At 62.4% G+C, this 14,271-nt stretch overlaps 1 protein-coding gene across 3 annotated transcripts; it reads left to right on the forward strand.

Annotated features, from left to right (window-relative positions):
• Nucleotides 1-830: 830 nt before the first annotated feature.
• On the forward strand, nucleotides 831-13,959 carry MRPL23 (mitochondrial ribosomal protein L23). Of its 3 annotated transcripts, XR_001707082.3 has the most exons (6): nucleotides 831-951; nucleotides 4,352-4,474; nucleotides 5,580-5,662; nucleotides 6,236-6,309; nucleotides 9,127-9,297; nucleotides 9,779-10,132. XR_001707082.3 is itself a non-coding variant. In XM_054661881.2 (5 exons), exons 1-5 carry the CDS (start codon nucleotides 935-937, stop codon nucleotides 13,942-13,944), a joined length of 492 nt encoding a protein of 163 aa, XP_054517856.1. In that variant the 5' UTR covers nucleotides 831-934; the 3' UTR covers nucleotides 13,945-13,959. The 3 variants fall into 3 exon arrangements, 2 of the variants coding, with proteins under 2 accessions (XP_054517856.1, XP_016775664.1); XM_054661881.2 differs by lacking the exons at nucleotides 9,127-9,297; nucleotides 9,779-10,132 and adding an exon at nucleotides 13,750-13,959; XM_016920175.3 differs by lacking the exon at nucleotides 9,127-9,297.
• The last annotated feature ends 312 nt before the right edge of the window (nucleotides 13,960-14,271 follow it).

The raw sequence follows: 14,271 nt of genomic DNA on the forward strand, positions 1-14,271 counted from the left end.
GGGAGGGAGGCTGCCGCCCTCTACTCCCGAAAGGTCCCAGCAGCCCTCCTGGCCAGCACTACCCAAGGAAAGGAGTGAGGACTGGGCCTTGGACGGGGGTCCCTGTAGAGAGGGCCTTGCCAGAGGCTGGAGGGGGGTGGCCAGAAGGGTGGAGAGGGGGTGAGCAAACGGCAAGGCCAGTGGCCCTCTTGGAGGAGGCGTGGTGGGAGCACCGAGGATGGACAGCGTGGCTGGCGTGGCCAGTGTGGGGGCTGCCAACCGGGCTGGCCAGAAGGGCGAGGTGAGGGGCCCTGGGGTTCCGGGCTCCCGGGTAAAAACAGCCAGATGGAGAGAGGGGCTTCAGACCCCAGACCCGGGGACCCGCCCTCCCCAGCACTACAGCCCCGGTTCTCCACTTCCAGCTCCCAGCAGCTGCAAGCGCAGCGGTGCGGGGCCAGGCTGTGGCCTGGAGCTGCCAAAGGGCAGGGGCACGGGTGTGGGGGGCGTGCAGGCCGGGGTCCTGGGAGGCAGGGCAGACAGGCCCGAAAGAGTGCGACGGCGGCGGGAGGCCTCTGGGGCTGGGAGGGGTGCGGGCGTGGGCGGGGCGCGAGCAGCAGGGGCGCGGGCCCGGGCTTCAGGCTGTGGGGCCGGGAGTGCGGGGCGGGACTGCTGCGGCCCCGCGTCCTGTGGAGTCTGCGGCGCGGGGAGTGGGGGTCGGGGCGGGGAGGAACGTGGGGTGCGGGACAGGAGGGGGGCCGGGAGGGAGGAGAAGGCGGCGCGGGGCGGGGCGGGCGCAGGGCTGGGGACTGCACGGGCGGGCGGCACGGGCGCTGGCGCGTGCGGGGCGGGCGGCGCGGCCTCCGGAAGCGAGGGGGCGCTGTGCCAGGCGGCGGCCTTGCGGGGCGGGCGCGCTGCTCCTTCCGCCTCGCGGACCCCGGAAGCGCGCGTGGCCGCCATGGCGCGGAATGTGGTGTGAGTAGGGGTCGTCACCCCCCCGCCGCGGGGTGCCCCTTAGTGTCACAAGCAGACGGACCCCACAGGGCGCGCGGACTCCGGGGAGCGGGGTGGGCGTCCCTGGGCCCCCTCCTGGCCCGGGCGAGGCAGGGTTCTTCGGGACCCCCTGTCATGGCTTGAGACACGCGAGGCGGGTGGCGGAGGAGCCCCCCGCCAGGTTTAGGGCAACCCCAGGGGGCGGGCGTGGCCGGGCTGGGGACAGAGGGTCCGAGCCAAACCCATGGAGGCCACGGTGCCCCCGCGTGGGGAGTGGGAGGGCGGCCCGGGGTCGGGCCCGGGGCTGGTCCCGCAGCCAGGGCCGAGGGAGCTGTTTGGAGACGTTTCTGATCGTCACGGGGCGGGGGCCACGTCGGCTGTTGGGTCCAGGCGGGGAGGCCCGGGCGGCCCCCACCGCAGCGCGGGCGCGGCCTGAGGCAGAGGAGCTGGGAATCCAGATTGGGTTTGAGTGGGAAAGGGCAGCTGACCGCAGCCCTCAGGGCTTTGGGGCAGGCAGGGCGGGAGGCCCGGTTCTGCTCAGCCCAGACCCCCCACGCCCACTCTGCATGTTCTCTGGATTCCCAGGGGGCCATCGGGGCGCTGTCCTGCACCACTTCGCCCTCCCCAAATTGAAGCAGGAAGCCCTGCATATTTCTTGGTGAACGAATGACTCAGGCGTAATCAGTAGATGTGGGCTCCCGGGTGGGTTTTGGAGAACAGTAATCAGTGTTTCTGGAGAGGGACGGTCAAGGGGCCAGGGTGTGGCTTTGGAGGCCCCTGCACATAGCTGGGGAGAGAGGGGAGGGTGGCAGGTGGGACCCCCAGTGGAGGAGGCTTCCTTCAGCAGACATCTGGGACCGGTGCTGTGCGTGGCCCTGACCTTGGGGAGCACCCAGCACCAAGGAAGAAAAGGTCTGAGTGAGGCCAACACTGCCCTGAGCCTCACGTGAATTCCACGCTGGCCCTTAGCCTGTCCCTGGAGAATGAGGAGGAAGCGAGGGTCAGAGGACCCGGGTGGGGTGTTCCTGAAGGGCCAAGGGTGGTGGGCCCCTGGAAACGGATCAGGTGTGGTTGCCTTGGAGGCAGCGGGGCCCGCTCGCCCAGCAGTGCACACACTCCTGTTGCCAGGGAGCCTTTGCAGGGAGCGCTGACTGGACTTGCTGTGGACTGGATGCAGCTGGGGCGGGGGTGCCGAGAGGGTGGGATCCTGGGTGAGTCACTCGTGGGGCCGTGGGGAGGCAGGCTGGTGGCAGTGAGCCAGGTTTTTGTGTTTTGAGGAAGAAGTTAGTGCAGAGTTCTACTTGAGATAGGTTACTGTGGAGGTGCTTGTGAAATCCCATGCGGAGTGCTTGGGGTGCTCCCCGGGGAGAGTGGGACTGAGGGAACTGAGGGCTGGTGGGCCCACAAGGGTTCGAGAACAAAAGAGAGGCCTTAGAGCCCTGTCCTGGGGCCCTGGGTGTCGACAGTGCAGATTGTTCCAGATCTGCAGGCTCCATGCACAGGCAGCTGGCGCTCCAGCCTGGAGAGGCTCGGCCTGTGGGAACAAGGACAGTGAATCCTCCTGGCCCAACCCCTGCCAGCCTCTCATCTCAAGCCCACACATGGCCCTTCAGACCCTTAGCAAAGTGTGCCCTTCAGGCCCCAAGCCTGGAGACTCGAAAATTAATGGCCTGGGAGCTGTTGAACCCTCTTTTCTACTGTTTACTGGGAGTCCCCAAACTTTGTCTCCACTCCTGCAGTCCCACAGCTGGTCACCAGAGGGAATGTGTGAGCCCCTCGGGTGGCCATGGCTAGCCTGAACCTGTGGGTAAAACAAGTCAGGCCCCTCCACCTCCAGAGCCCACCCTTTCTTCTCGGCCTCTCACTGGGGCCCACCGCTGAAGGCTGCACTCTGAGGCTTGGAAAGGCCAAGGCCATGCCCAAGAGGAGGCTCTGCTGGGGTTGGGTGAGTGAAGACTCAGCCCCACTGGCCCGGCCACCAGGCTGCCATGTGTCAGTGTGGTCATCAGGAGGCCTGGGGTGGACATGATTAGTGATTGGGCTTTGTTACAGGCGCCTTGCCTCTGAGAGCTCCCAGCAGCTCCTGGCCCCTGCCAGGCCCTCAGGCCCAGAGGCTCAGTGCTGCTTACCACTGTTGGCCCTTCAGGAACACCCCACCCAAGGCCTCTGACCCTCACTTCCTCCTCATCTTCCCTAGACAGGCAGAGGCCAGCGTGAAATTCATGTGAAGCCTGGGGCAGCGTTGGCCTCACGGAGCCCCTCTTAACTTGGTGCTGGGTGCTCCCAAGGCCAGGGCCATGTGCAGTGCCTCAGATAAGGCCACCAGAGACCCCTCAAGAGCCCCTGTGCTCCCCGTCCACCAAGACCTGCACCTAGGCTCTCAGACCCCACATCCCCCGAGACCCAGCAGGCCTGAGTTTCTCCTGTGCCCCTCCTCCCCCCAGCTCTGAGGCCCAGATAGAGCCAGGGTGTGCCGGCAGTGGCAGGGGCGGGAACGGGGGTGGGGGACGGTAGGATGGTGCTGCCTGTCCACCCAGCTGAACGTGGGAGAATGCACGAAACCAACTGGCTAGAGATTCTGCACGATCGTCACCTGGCCCCCCAGCCCAGGCAGCGTGCTGGTCTAGTTTGCGGTGGCCACTTGGCACCTCTCCATCTGCCTCTGCTGGCTTTTAGTGGGGTGCTGGGGTGTGGTGCGCTCAACTCACATTTAGTGTACTGAATCAGAGTCTTGGCAGCACCGTCTTCCAGGAGCCTAAGCCTGGTTAGCCTGCGTCCTCCATACCGAGGAGCTAGGCCCTGCTGCCACCGGGAGAGTGCGGAGCTGGCCTTTCTGTCCCATGGTGTGTGGTTCTCTGCAGCTCCACTTCACCTGAGCAGCAGGAGAGTGGGCCGGCCGCGTGGGGTCTGCTCTCCCAGGGGTATCAGTGCCCCAACACACGTCTTTGAGCCTTGCCATCAGCTTATTGGGGGAATGCTGTCTGCGGGGTTCTGATTTTTGTCCATTGGCCTTTTCTAAAGTCTGACCTTGGGGGTCAACAGCGCATGCTCCTTAAGTCGATGCTAGGGACTGGCCGTCCACCTTGGCAGGCCCATGTGAGAAAGGGGCTGTGGGGACCTCTGTGTCCTTGGGTGGTGACCTGCTGATAGCTACCCCGTTTCCCGCCCACCCCTGTTGTGAGTGGACACGCGGGGGTCTGCAGGGTTAGCTACCCTGTTTCCCGCCCACCACTGTTGTGAGTGGACACTCAGGGATCCGCAGTGTTAGCTACCCCCTTTTCTGCCCACCCTGTTGTGAGTGGACACTCGGAGGTCTGCAGGGTTGGTGTGTCGGGCTGCCTTGGCCTAAGTGTGTGACGTGGACCCAATCTCTTCTGTACAGGTACCCCCTGTACCAGTTGGGTGGCCCACAACTTCGGGTGTTCCGAACCAACTTCTTCATTCAGCTGGTGCGGCCCGGTGTGGCCCAGCCCGAGGACACCGTGCAGTTCCGGATCCCCATGGAGTGAGTCCGGGAGGATTCCGGCTGGGGCTGGGGAGCACCCTCGGGGGGATCCCCGTGGAGTGAGCCCGGAAGTTTTCCCGCTGGGTTGGGAGAGTGCCCTCAGGGGGGCCTGGGTCCTGAGTTAAAACAACTCTGCTCACGTGCTGGCCTCTTCCTGCTGGGGGGGCACCTCAGGCGGCCCTGCCCGGCAGGTATTGATGGAGTGCCCGTAGGTGTGGAGCCCGGCAGGCAGGCTGCATGCCGCCCTCCACCCGGGGAGGGCTTCACTGGAAGCCTTCAAATTTGGACCTCTGTGCTCGCGTCTTCTGTTGAGTTCTTGCAACTTCTTTTTAGGAGAGGCGCCCTGAGAGGCTGGGTTGGGAGCAGGCCGTGATGTACAGAACTGCTCAGAAGAGCCTGCTTGACCTCCAGAGAAATGCACAGTCCCTACGAGCAAAACTGGGGTGCTGCTCTGCAGTGTTTAAGTTCACAGGTCCCCAGCTCAGGGTTGACGCGAGCCAGGCGGGGCAGCAGCGTGAGCTCCCCTGGGGGCGAAGGTCAGGCCTGTGCAGCCTGCAGGGGCCCAGAAGCTGAGTTGACAGTGACCGTGAGGTTCTGCAGTAGAGGGAACTTGCAGTTAACACACCTAATGCCAGGCAGGCCTTTCCAGAAGGTACTTCCTAGAACCGCATCAGTCCCATCAGCCGCAGAGCAGGCCTAACCCTGATGCGGCCACTGGGCCCCGGGGCAGACGAGGTGGGGCACCTGCCAGCCAGGAGCGTGCAGAGACTGTCACCTCCTCTCACAGGCACTTGCCCGGAGCAGGGAGCCATGTGGGGCTGTGGAGCAGGCCAGGGGTTGGTTGGGCAGTGCTCCCACTCTGTGGGGTCTGTGCCACTGCCAACCCATGCTGGTGTGCCCAGAGTAGGGAGTCTTGCAGCCAGCAGCACTGGTGTTGCTGGGGCTGCCTGGCCCCACTAGTGCCGCTGATGTACCCAGCCCTCCTCCCTGCCCCCTGTGGGTCTTGGTTTGTCGGCCTCTCAGCCTCAGGTGCTTGTGCATCTGGGACAGTATTTTTGGCTTTTAGCCTGGTTAAGATGCCGTTTTCTTTCTCCTTCGCCTCCAGAATGACAAGGGTGGACCTCAGGAATTACCTCGAGGGCATCTATAACGTGCCCGTGGCTGCTGTGCGGACACGAGTGCAGCATGGTGAGTGCCCACGGGAGGTTCTCCTGTTGGTGTCGTGCCCATCTGTGCCACATGCCCACCTCGCCGAGCCACAGCCTCAGCTACTGGGTGGGGGTCTTGGTCTGACTTGGCTCATGGGAAACTGAGGCACAGGGTGACTTGTCAGGGTCACACGGTGCTTACGTGCCAGAGCAGGGATTGGAATTCAACTGGGCTGGTCCGGGGTCCATTCTGAGCCCTGACTCCTGCCGTCAGCCCCCGAGGTGGGACTGCAGTGGCTGAGGCTGGGGAGCAAAGCGCTGTCTGTTCCATAAGCCCCTGTCGTGTGCCCTGGCTGGTGCCGCGTCCGCTCCTTTGTTGAGAACCTGCTGGCCTCTGTTGGGAGAAGGGAGGAGCCTGGGAGCCTGCTGTGCTGGCTCGTTTGATTACAGTGCCCATTTCCCTGAGAAATCGCCTTTTTGAGTTTTTAAAAACATATTTGCATTTTTAAGAGAGCAGAGATTGGTTTTAGTGGCATTGACCTCTGAGGATGTAATTTTTTAAAGTTCTGATTTTTTTAAAGTTCTGATTTTTTTTTTCACTCCCTTCCGGCAGGCTCTAACAAGAGAAGAGATCACAGAAACGTGAGGATCAAGAAGCCGGACTACAAGGTCGCCTACGTGCAGCTGGTGCGTGTGAGCTGGCCAGCCCCAGCGGGGCCTCCGAGGGGCTCCTCACAACTGTGTCCTTGGGGATGTTTGTGCCGGAGACGCTGCGCTGGGGCCCAGGGAGCCCCCGTGAGGCCGGATCTCAGGGCCTCGGCGCAGAGGCAGGCTCCACATAAGGTCATGCTCCGTCACGGCCTTGGGGGTGTTAGTGGTGGCGCTGGGAGCACGTGAGCACTGGGGCACATGGGGCACGTCTCAGCGTCCAGCCGTTTTGTGATTTTGAAGTTTGAATTCTCTGTGGGCAAAGGCAGCCATCACAGGCCTAGTGGGTTTCAACTCCAACGCACACCAGGGTGTCTGAGCATGGGAGGCCCCGGCCTCTGGAGAGCCTGTCCTTGGCTGGGTTTCAGCCTCGGAGGCAGAGTGTGAGGCCCCTGAGGGCAAAGGTCTTTGGTGCCAAGGCAGGTCTGGCTGGCCGGGCTGTTGGCTGAGGCCCATGTCCTGCATTGCAGGGTAGCAGGTCCCACGTACTTGTTAGGGCTCAGCAGGCTGCTTCTGAGCAGGTGCTTTTTTACGTATCCTGGGGGGCTCTGGGGAGGAAGAACCCTCACCCCACGTTGCCTGGGCTTTCAGTTTCTGAAACCCAGACTTGTCAGGAGTGAGACCCACAGTTTCAAAGCCTTTCTTTGGGCTCTTCATTTTGAGTCCCGGGCAAACCCAGAGGCACTTTCTCTCTGGGCCAAGATGTCCACAGCCTGCCCCGGCTGCCTCCTGGGCCTCCCCACTCTGCCCCTGGGGCTGGCCTTACTGGGTGGGGATGGGGTTGTCTTCCGGTGTAAATGGTCCCTGGAGGCCGAGCCGGCGGGCCCTGCCACTAGATGGCAGTCACACGATGGTGGAAACCGCCTCCTGGGCCAGCCGGCCTGTTGTGGGGCTAAGGAGGCAGTTTGTGAAAAAGGCCAAGTTAGCATGGCAACTTTTCTGAAAAACAGTCACATTTGTTGTTCTAAACAGGGGCCCCCGGAATAATTTGGCCTGATATTTGCTGTGCATGAAATCAGCCAATCCAGGTGGGGAGAGCAGCCGTTGGCCTCATAAAGGCCTCTGTGTGCTCAGTGTCAGTCGGGCCCATCTGTCTTTGTCATGGCATGTGGGTGGACATCCCGTGTGCCGGCACCGCCACGGGCACTTCAGAGGCAGCTACGGTTACAAGTGGCATTCAAGTCATCCGAGCCCTTGCGTTCTTCCTCTGGGCCCCACCTCCCATGAAAACTGAACCCAGCAGCTCCGGGATCCGGTGTCTGCAGCTGCTGCCCGCGTGTCGTTCTCCCTCTGTGAAGTCCAGGCAGCCAGAGACAGGGCAGGGCAACTGGGAGCCTGAAGGGTCCCAGTTGGGCATGGATCCTCCTGTTCCAGAATTAAAATTTGTAACGGGTCCTCACCCCCCTTCCTGAACTCCAGCAGATCTTTGCACAGCCTAGAAATGGGCCGTGGCCGTTGGTCCCTGTCCGCCCGCAGAGGGGACTCTCAAGGCCCTTTCCTGTCTCGTGTCTGCTGAGACCTTGCTCAGCGTGTCCCCCGGGCCCTGCGCCAGGGCTTAGCATCACTGCTAATTGCAAAGCCCAGGGAGGGAGCATTAGAAAGATAAAATTATCCACTTTATTTGGAGTTGGCCGCTGTGGAAAGGCCCTGTCCCACATGGTGGGAGTCCCACATTTTTTTCTCCGACAACCTGATAAGCATCTCCTTGGCCCAAAGTCCTGGGAGCTGAAAGCAGCGCCTCAGTGACCCACACAACAAAAAGACCATTGACCGCCCGCTGCCCCGAGGCTTGTGTGGATGCTGAGCGGCGCAGGAATGAAGGGCGCGCAGGAATGAAGGGCGCACGACATGAGAGGCAACTCCAGAACAAGCCGCTGCCGCCAGCTGGGCCGAGCTCCGTGCTCGGGGCTCCGGCCTCCAGGTCCAGGCAGGCAGCAGCCCCCAGGGTGCCCTGGGATTCCTGAAGGCAGTGCTGCCTTGTTTACTTGTCATTGGGACATTTTTCTCCATTCCTGTTCTTTACCCCGATCAGCTGTCTCTCTCCTTTTTGGAAGGATCAAGGGCTTTTTTTTTTTAGGTACAAGGTGAACTCTTCTAGAAAGGGGAAGCCCCTGGGAAACCATGCTTGCTATCCCCAAACGGTGTTTGTCTCCTGTAAGAAACGGATTTTCTCTCACCACCTTTCCCCATTTCTTCCCGAAGCTATGACAAATGGCCATGTTTGTGCTTTAAACTGTCATTTTGGGTTCCCCTTGCCTCAGAAAACTAGCAGAGTCACCTCCATATAGTAAAGGTAAATCTCCCATTCTGGGCAGTCAGCCTCACATGTAAACGACTGCCCCTTGGTATTTTAAAAGACGCGAAGTTTAGAGCTGTGTAAGGCAATCCTCCTGCAGGCCGGCTACGGCGCACGCAGTGCCACTCTCCCCGCCAGCCCCTGCGCTCTGCGCCAGGGATCAGGGTGCATACACCTCCCTCGCAGGGTGGGATCTGGGCCTGTTTCAGATCATACTTGGCTGCCTGCCCACATCCAGATTTATTTACACAACAAGGGTCTGCAAGAGCCAAGTGTACCTGACTGATTTTACTCACTAAAGGGTTCCAGATTCGGGTGCCATCCTCACTCCTCCTCCCCCCGTCCGGAAACAGAAGGGCGGCTGGCCCCTGGCATGTGCCGGCCTGCGCCTCCCTCTTCTCTTCCCTCTCCTCTGGTCTGCTCTTTCTGCCTCTCGCCGCTTAGCTTTGGAGCACTGAGTAATCATTAGCAAGTTAAGATGGCTTCTCATATTTGCTTAGGTCCCCAAGGAGCAGTATCCCCTCCTTCTCGTGAACCCGAGCCACATGCTGTGGCCTGGGCTGGGGCTTGGCTGACACGGACATATTCTGAACTCTCAGCAGAAGATGTAAGACCAGTTAATTGGCAGAGCCGGTCCTGATTTATCAGCTGCTGCACGTGCATGTTTCTTCGTACGTGATGTTCACTTTAATTGCCAGGCTCTGGGCTGGGAGGAGGGGGAGCTTTAATGTGAGTAGAGCCTGAGGCATTTTGGATGGACAGGTTCAGCATGGTACCAGACGTGATTTGTGTCATGTTTTTCCATGCCTTGTTTCTGCCCCCCACCAACCAGGTGGCCCTGTGCTAGTAAATGGGTGCACCCAGGGCGGGGGCAGACACCAGGCCCTAAAGAGACAATGGTGGGGAAAGCGGCCCTGTCCTGGAGCTGTGGCCTCTGCTGCAGCGTGACAGCCGGGGGCCGGTGGCCGGTGGCCGTGGGGGTGCTTACATTCCAGGCAGGGACGCTGCCCCAGGAGGCCCAGGGAGGTACCTCTGAGCAGTTGAATCCGGCGCCGGCAGAAAGGGGCTGCCAGAAAGCATGAGGCTCCCCCACGGACCCCTCTGCCGAGGAGTCTTTGCAGCTCTGGCTGGAGCCTTTGTTCTCCCCCTTAGGCCCATGGACAGACCTTCACGTTCCCAGATCTGTTTCCCGAGAAAGACGAGAGCCCTGAAGGCAGCGCTGCCGACGACCTCTACAGCATGCTCGAGGAAGAGAGGCAGCAGAGGCAGAGCAGCGACCCGCGGCGGGGCGGCGTCCCCAGCTGGTTCGGGTTGTGACGGGGCGGCCAGCAGGGACGCGCCCCAGGTGGGCAGCTGTGGCAGAGCAGCGACCCGCGGCGGGGCGGCATCCCCAGCTGGTTCGGGCTGTGACGGGGCGGCCAGCAGGGACGCGCCCCAGGTGGGCAGCTGTGGCAGAGCAGTCCCGACACCTAAATAAAAGTCCTGCTGCAGGAGAAAGAGCCGGAAGCTCTGCTTCCTTCTTCTCTTGGGTCTCTGGGTGCCAGACACGCAGCAGCCACCCCCCAGCTCTGAGCGCCACGTGGCCTGGCTCCGCTTTCCCAGGGTCTGGGCAGTGGGCGCGGCCGGGGTCTGGTCTCTGAGTTGACGGGGAACTGAGGGTGGGCAGACTTGAGACGTGGTGGCCCCATGCTGGGGAGGCGGGTTGGCCAGAGAGGGCCACACACAGGCTCGGAGCTGCATGCCAGGTGGGGAATGAGACACGCAGGTGAAAAGACCCAGAAGATAGTTCTGAGCGCCCACATTCAGAGCCTGAGCCCAGAGGCGTCGGGAGGAATGGAGGGGTCAGTGTGAGCACGGGGTGGCGCCGGGTGAGAGAACGGCCTGGCCTGGACAGAAGTTCTGGGGAGGGGCTGCCAGGGCAGCAGCCCTCAGGGGGCCTGGTGAGGGAACTCCGGCCCGCCTGTGGGTTTCGGTTTGGCACTGTTGGCAGCAAGAACCCGAGAAGGGCCGGGAAGGGATCCGAGGGCAGCAGTGTCTCAGGAGAGCCATGGCGGAGAGGTGCCGTCGGGCACAGGCCCGGGGCTGGGCCTAGGGGATGGGGAGGACCCAACCTGGAAAGGTGGTTAGGGCAGGGGGCAAGGTGTGGCCAGCAACCACTGCAAAACAGTTCTGTGGGCTTCTCGGCCCTGGGGGTGGACAGGTGGAGAGAGGAGAGGGTGGGCTTGGGCATCCTGTTGGAGGTGCCCAGTGGCCTCGCGGTGTCTGGGTGGATGCCTGGGTCTAGACCCATGTTCTGTTGGCCCGGGGCAGGTCAGGACTCATGGCCCCTGCTCTCATTCTTGTCTAAAGGGTTCTGCGTGGAAGCCTGTGGCCCTGCCAGAGGCTCTGTGCTGACTCTCCTAGCCTGGCCTGGCCTGTGGGAGCCAAAGGGGGTTGCCCGGCCGCCGTTTTTGGGGCCTGAACCTGGCAGACTGGCCTGGGTTCCCATTCCAGCAAAGCTGGACAGGCCAGCCGGGGCAGCCTCCAGGGGGCCCTGAGCTGGATACAGAATTGATTTTTGGTTTTAATGATGTCTTATTCAGAACCTTCCAAGGAGCCCGGAAGGTTTCCAGCCCCTCTTCCCAGAACCCCTGCATCTGGTGAGGCCCAGGGCCTCCAGAGCCCCTTCTGGCCCCGTCTCCATGCGGCAGCTGGTGCGTCCTCAGGACGGGTTGCAGAGGCCTGGGGGCTCCTCTGTTTTTCTTAGTCTGTCCTTGGTTCCAGTGCTTCCCTAGAAAATCCAACATGGAGGCCAGAGCAAGGCCCCCTCCCTGCTGTGTGTGGGCAGCTCCGGCTTTGGGGTTGGGAATCAAAACCAGGGCCCACGTGTACGTCGGGAGCCATCTGCACTCCACCCTGACCAGGACGGAGCCGCACTCGGGCGTCTGGGGGAAAGCCCACGGTGCGGCTTTCTTGCACGAAGTTGGGTTTGCCGTGTAAGCCTCCCCACGCGAATGCTCAGAAGAACACAGGTGTCACGTGGCCTTGGGACCAACCCTGATCTGCAGCGTGGGCCTGTTGTCTGAGTGAGGGTCCTGGCTTTTCCTTCTGCTTGGGCAGCCTTCCGAGGGTCTTGCAAGAGGAGATGGCGTGGCAGCTGGCTCAGCCTCCCCTCCCCCAGCCCAGAGTGCAGGCAGGAGGGGGTGTGGCGGGGGAAGTGTTCGGCTAGGGGGTGAAGGCCCGGGCAAGCTCACCCTTCAGTGTTGATTTAAAGGGATGGGGAAGGTCAGGAAGTGGAGCCGGAGAAATGGAGTCAACTGTGTTTTCCTTAGAGAAATAATTCATGGGGCCTAGAGCTCTGAGGACCCTAACTCACGGCAGGGGAAGAGGAATCCCATCCTTCATCCACGGCACGTCCAGCCCCGCACACAGGGGCCGTTAGCAGCCCTGCTGGCGGCCAGCGCACCAGGCACACTCCATCACGGCCGCCACCCCCAGACGCAGCCCTGACTCCGGCTCCAGCCGCCCCGGCCTCCAGATCCTCCTCCCGCCCTGTCTCACCCCGGCCTGTGCTGTCCCGTCGCAGCCCCCATGTCTCCCACAGGCCTCCCTGCCAGGGAGGAGAAAGGGGCTGGGGAGCTACTGCACCCCCATCTCCACAGCACACCGGGGGCTCCCTCACTCCCCAGTCGTCACTGGGCATCCTTCTGCATGGCAGCCCACTGACCCCGGTAAGGGGCTGGCTGAGGGCCGGGCCTTAGGGGAGATAATAGCCTCAGGGGCCTGCCAAGTGCGTGGCCTGGGCCCAGTCCCAGGGAGTGCCCAGATGGAGGCAAGACCAAAATGCGGGGATGAGCACGGGGTGAGGCTGGGCGCGTTTCTTGAAGAATGGGGGATAGGGACGGGCGTGTGGCGGTCCAGCGTGAGAAACAGGGCTGCCAGTCCTCGGTGGGGGTGGGTGATTCACACAAGACCCCACTTTCTGGGTCGTTGACTTGACCAATGGTTTCTGGTCTGAGCCGGGTGTCAGAACTGAGGCCCCCGGGTATCTGTCCCAGCCGCGTGTGGCGTGACCTAGCCATGTCACTGGGTAGTCTTCCCCAAAGCATCCACACCCACCTCACATGCCTGCTGCAGAGGAGCGCGGAGCAGGCCGGGGTGGGCTGGCGGCCCCACTCAGGGTCTGGAAGGCTCGGCCTCTCCAAGAGCCCTGCGTGCCGCACCCATGGAGCTGAGCTTGGGGTAGCCAACCAGGGCCGTGCGGGGAGGGCCCACAGGAAGGGCCCTGGGTGGAGTGGGATGCTCAGGGGTTCAGCTGGGGGTCTGCTCCCACCACCCCAGGCACACACACAGCCCAGAGAAGGGACCGGCTGGACGCGCCAGCTCCCGTGACCCGCTCCTGCCTGGAGGCTCAGGGAGGAAAGGAGCAGCACCTGGGCAGGTCTGTCTTTTCCCCAGTACAATGGCCCACTGTCGTGGCGCATGTGCTCACACAGGCTCTTTCATGCATGGGGACCAGAGAGGGTCTCACAGGGCCCCTCCGGCCCGGGCGTCAACCTCACCACCCCCACACCTAGGCAAGACCCCTGTCCAACCCAAACAGGCTGTTCCTGCAGAAGGAACTCGCCTGGAAAGATGCATCTCCCAAGGCTGACAGGACCACTCCCGCCTGTGTCTGGACATCCTCAGCGTGGCAGGAGTGGGAGAGGGACCTTGACCCAAGAGATAGCAAGTGGGCCCGCGGCCTTGCCTCGGTCGCCCCCAACATGACAGCCCTTCCCCTCGTGGACATCTCCAGCTGGGAGCAGGGTCGGGGACAGCCAGAGACAAAGGCAACAGGACGAGGGAGAGAGCCGACAGCGCTGCTCCGTGTCCCCATTCATGTTCATTTATTGCCATGCAGGGGTGATGCAAGGCCCAGGCAGTGCCACGCTGTGTGCATGGGAAGGGGTGGAGGGCCCTCGGGACCGCACCGGGCTGTGCTCATAGCTGGACGGCCCCACTTCTCTATGCTGATGAGTTTATAGCCATGATGGGCCCAGCTCTACGGCCCACAGGAGCCCATGCCCTGGCAGCTCCAGGTAAGAGCCAAGCTGCCGGAATGGAGCAGAAACCCCTCTGTCTTCTGTCCTCCTCCTCCCCAGGTGCCGCACCCTCGGTCCCCTCCTCTCTATCTCCAGCACCGCTCACAGCTCCGCACCCCCAGAATTCCCTGCATTGTCGCCTCTGCGTCTTGCGGCCCTGGGAGCAAGCACGATGCCTGCAGTGCCCTGTGCGTGGTGGCCAGGGCCTGGGCTGCGGTGTACGTGAGTGCCCGTCTCATCTCCGTAGCTGGCTAAGAGTTCTTTCAAGGCCAAGAATTCTTCTCTTTGACCATATTTCCACCCCTCCGCCTGCCCTAGGACGCTCTCCATAGTGGATGCTGCACTTTGCCATGGCATGCTGGGTGGACAGGACTGCTGGGGCCCCCGTGTTCCAGCCTCTCCTGCGCCTCCGGATACGGCTGCTTCCTGGGTCTGGGTGTCTGAGGGGACGTCCCTCAAGGTTCCCACCCAGCTCAGCCTGGCAGGAGCCGCACCCTGCGAGGCCTGAGACCACACCATGCCGGGTGGGGACACGCGGGCCCTGAGTGACCTGTTGGGCGTCTGCGTTCACCACCCCACCCT

The sequence above is a fragment of the Pan troglodytes genome, chromosome 9 (genome assembly GCF_028858775.2).
Source record: "Pan troglodytes isolate AG18354 chromosome 9, NHGRI_mPanTro3-v2.0_pri, whole genome shotgun sequence".
NCBI classification, from domain to species: domain Eukaryota; kingdom Metazoa; phylum Chordata; class Mammalia; order Primates; family Hominidae; genus Pan; species Pan troglodytes.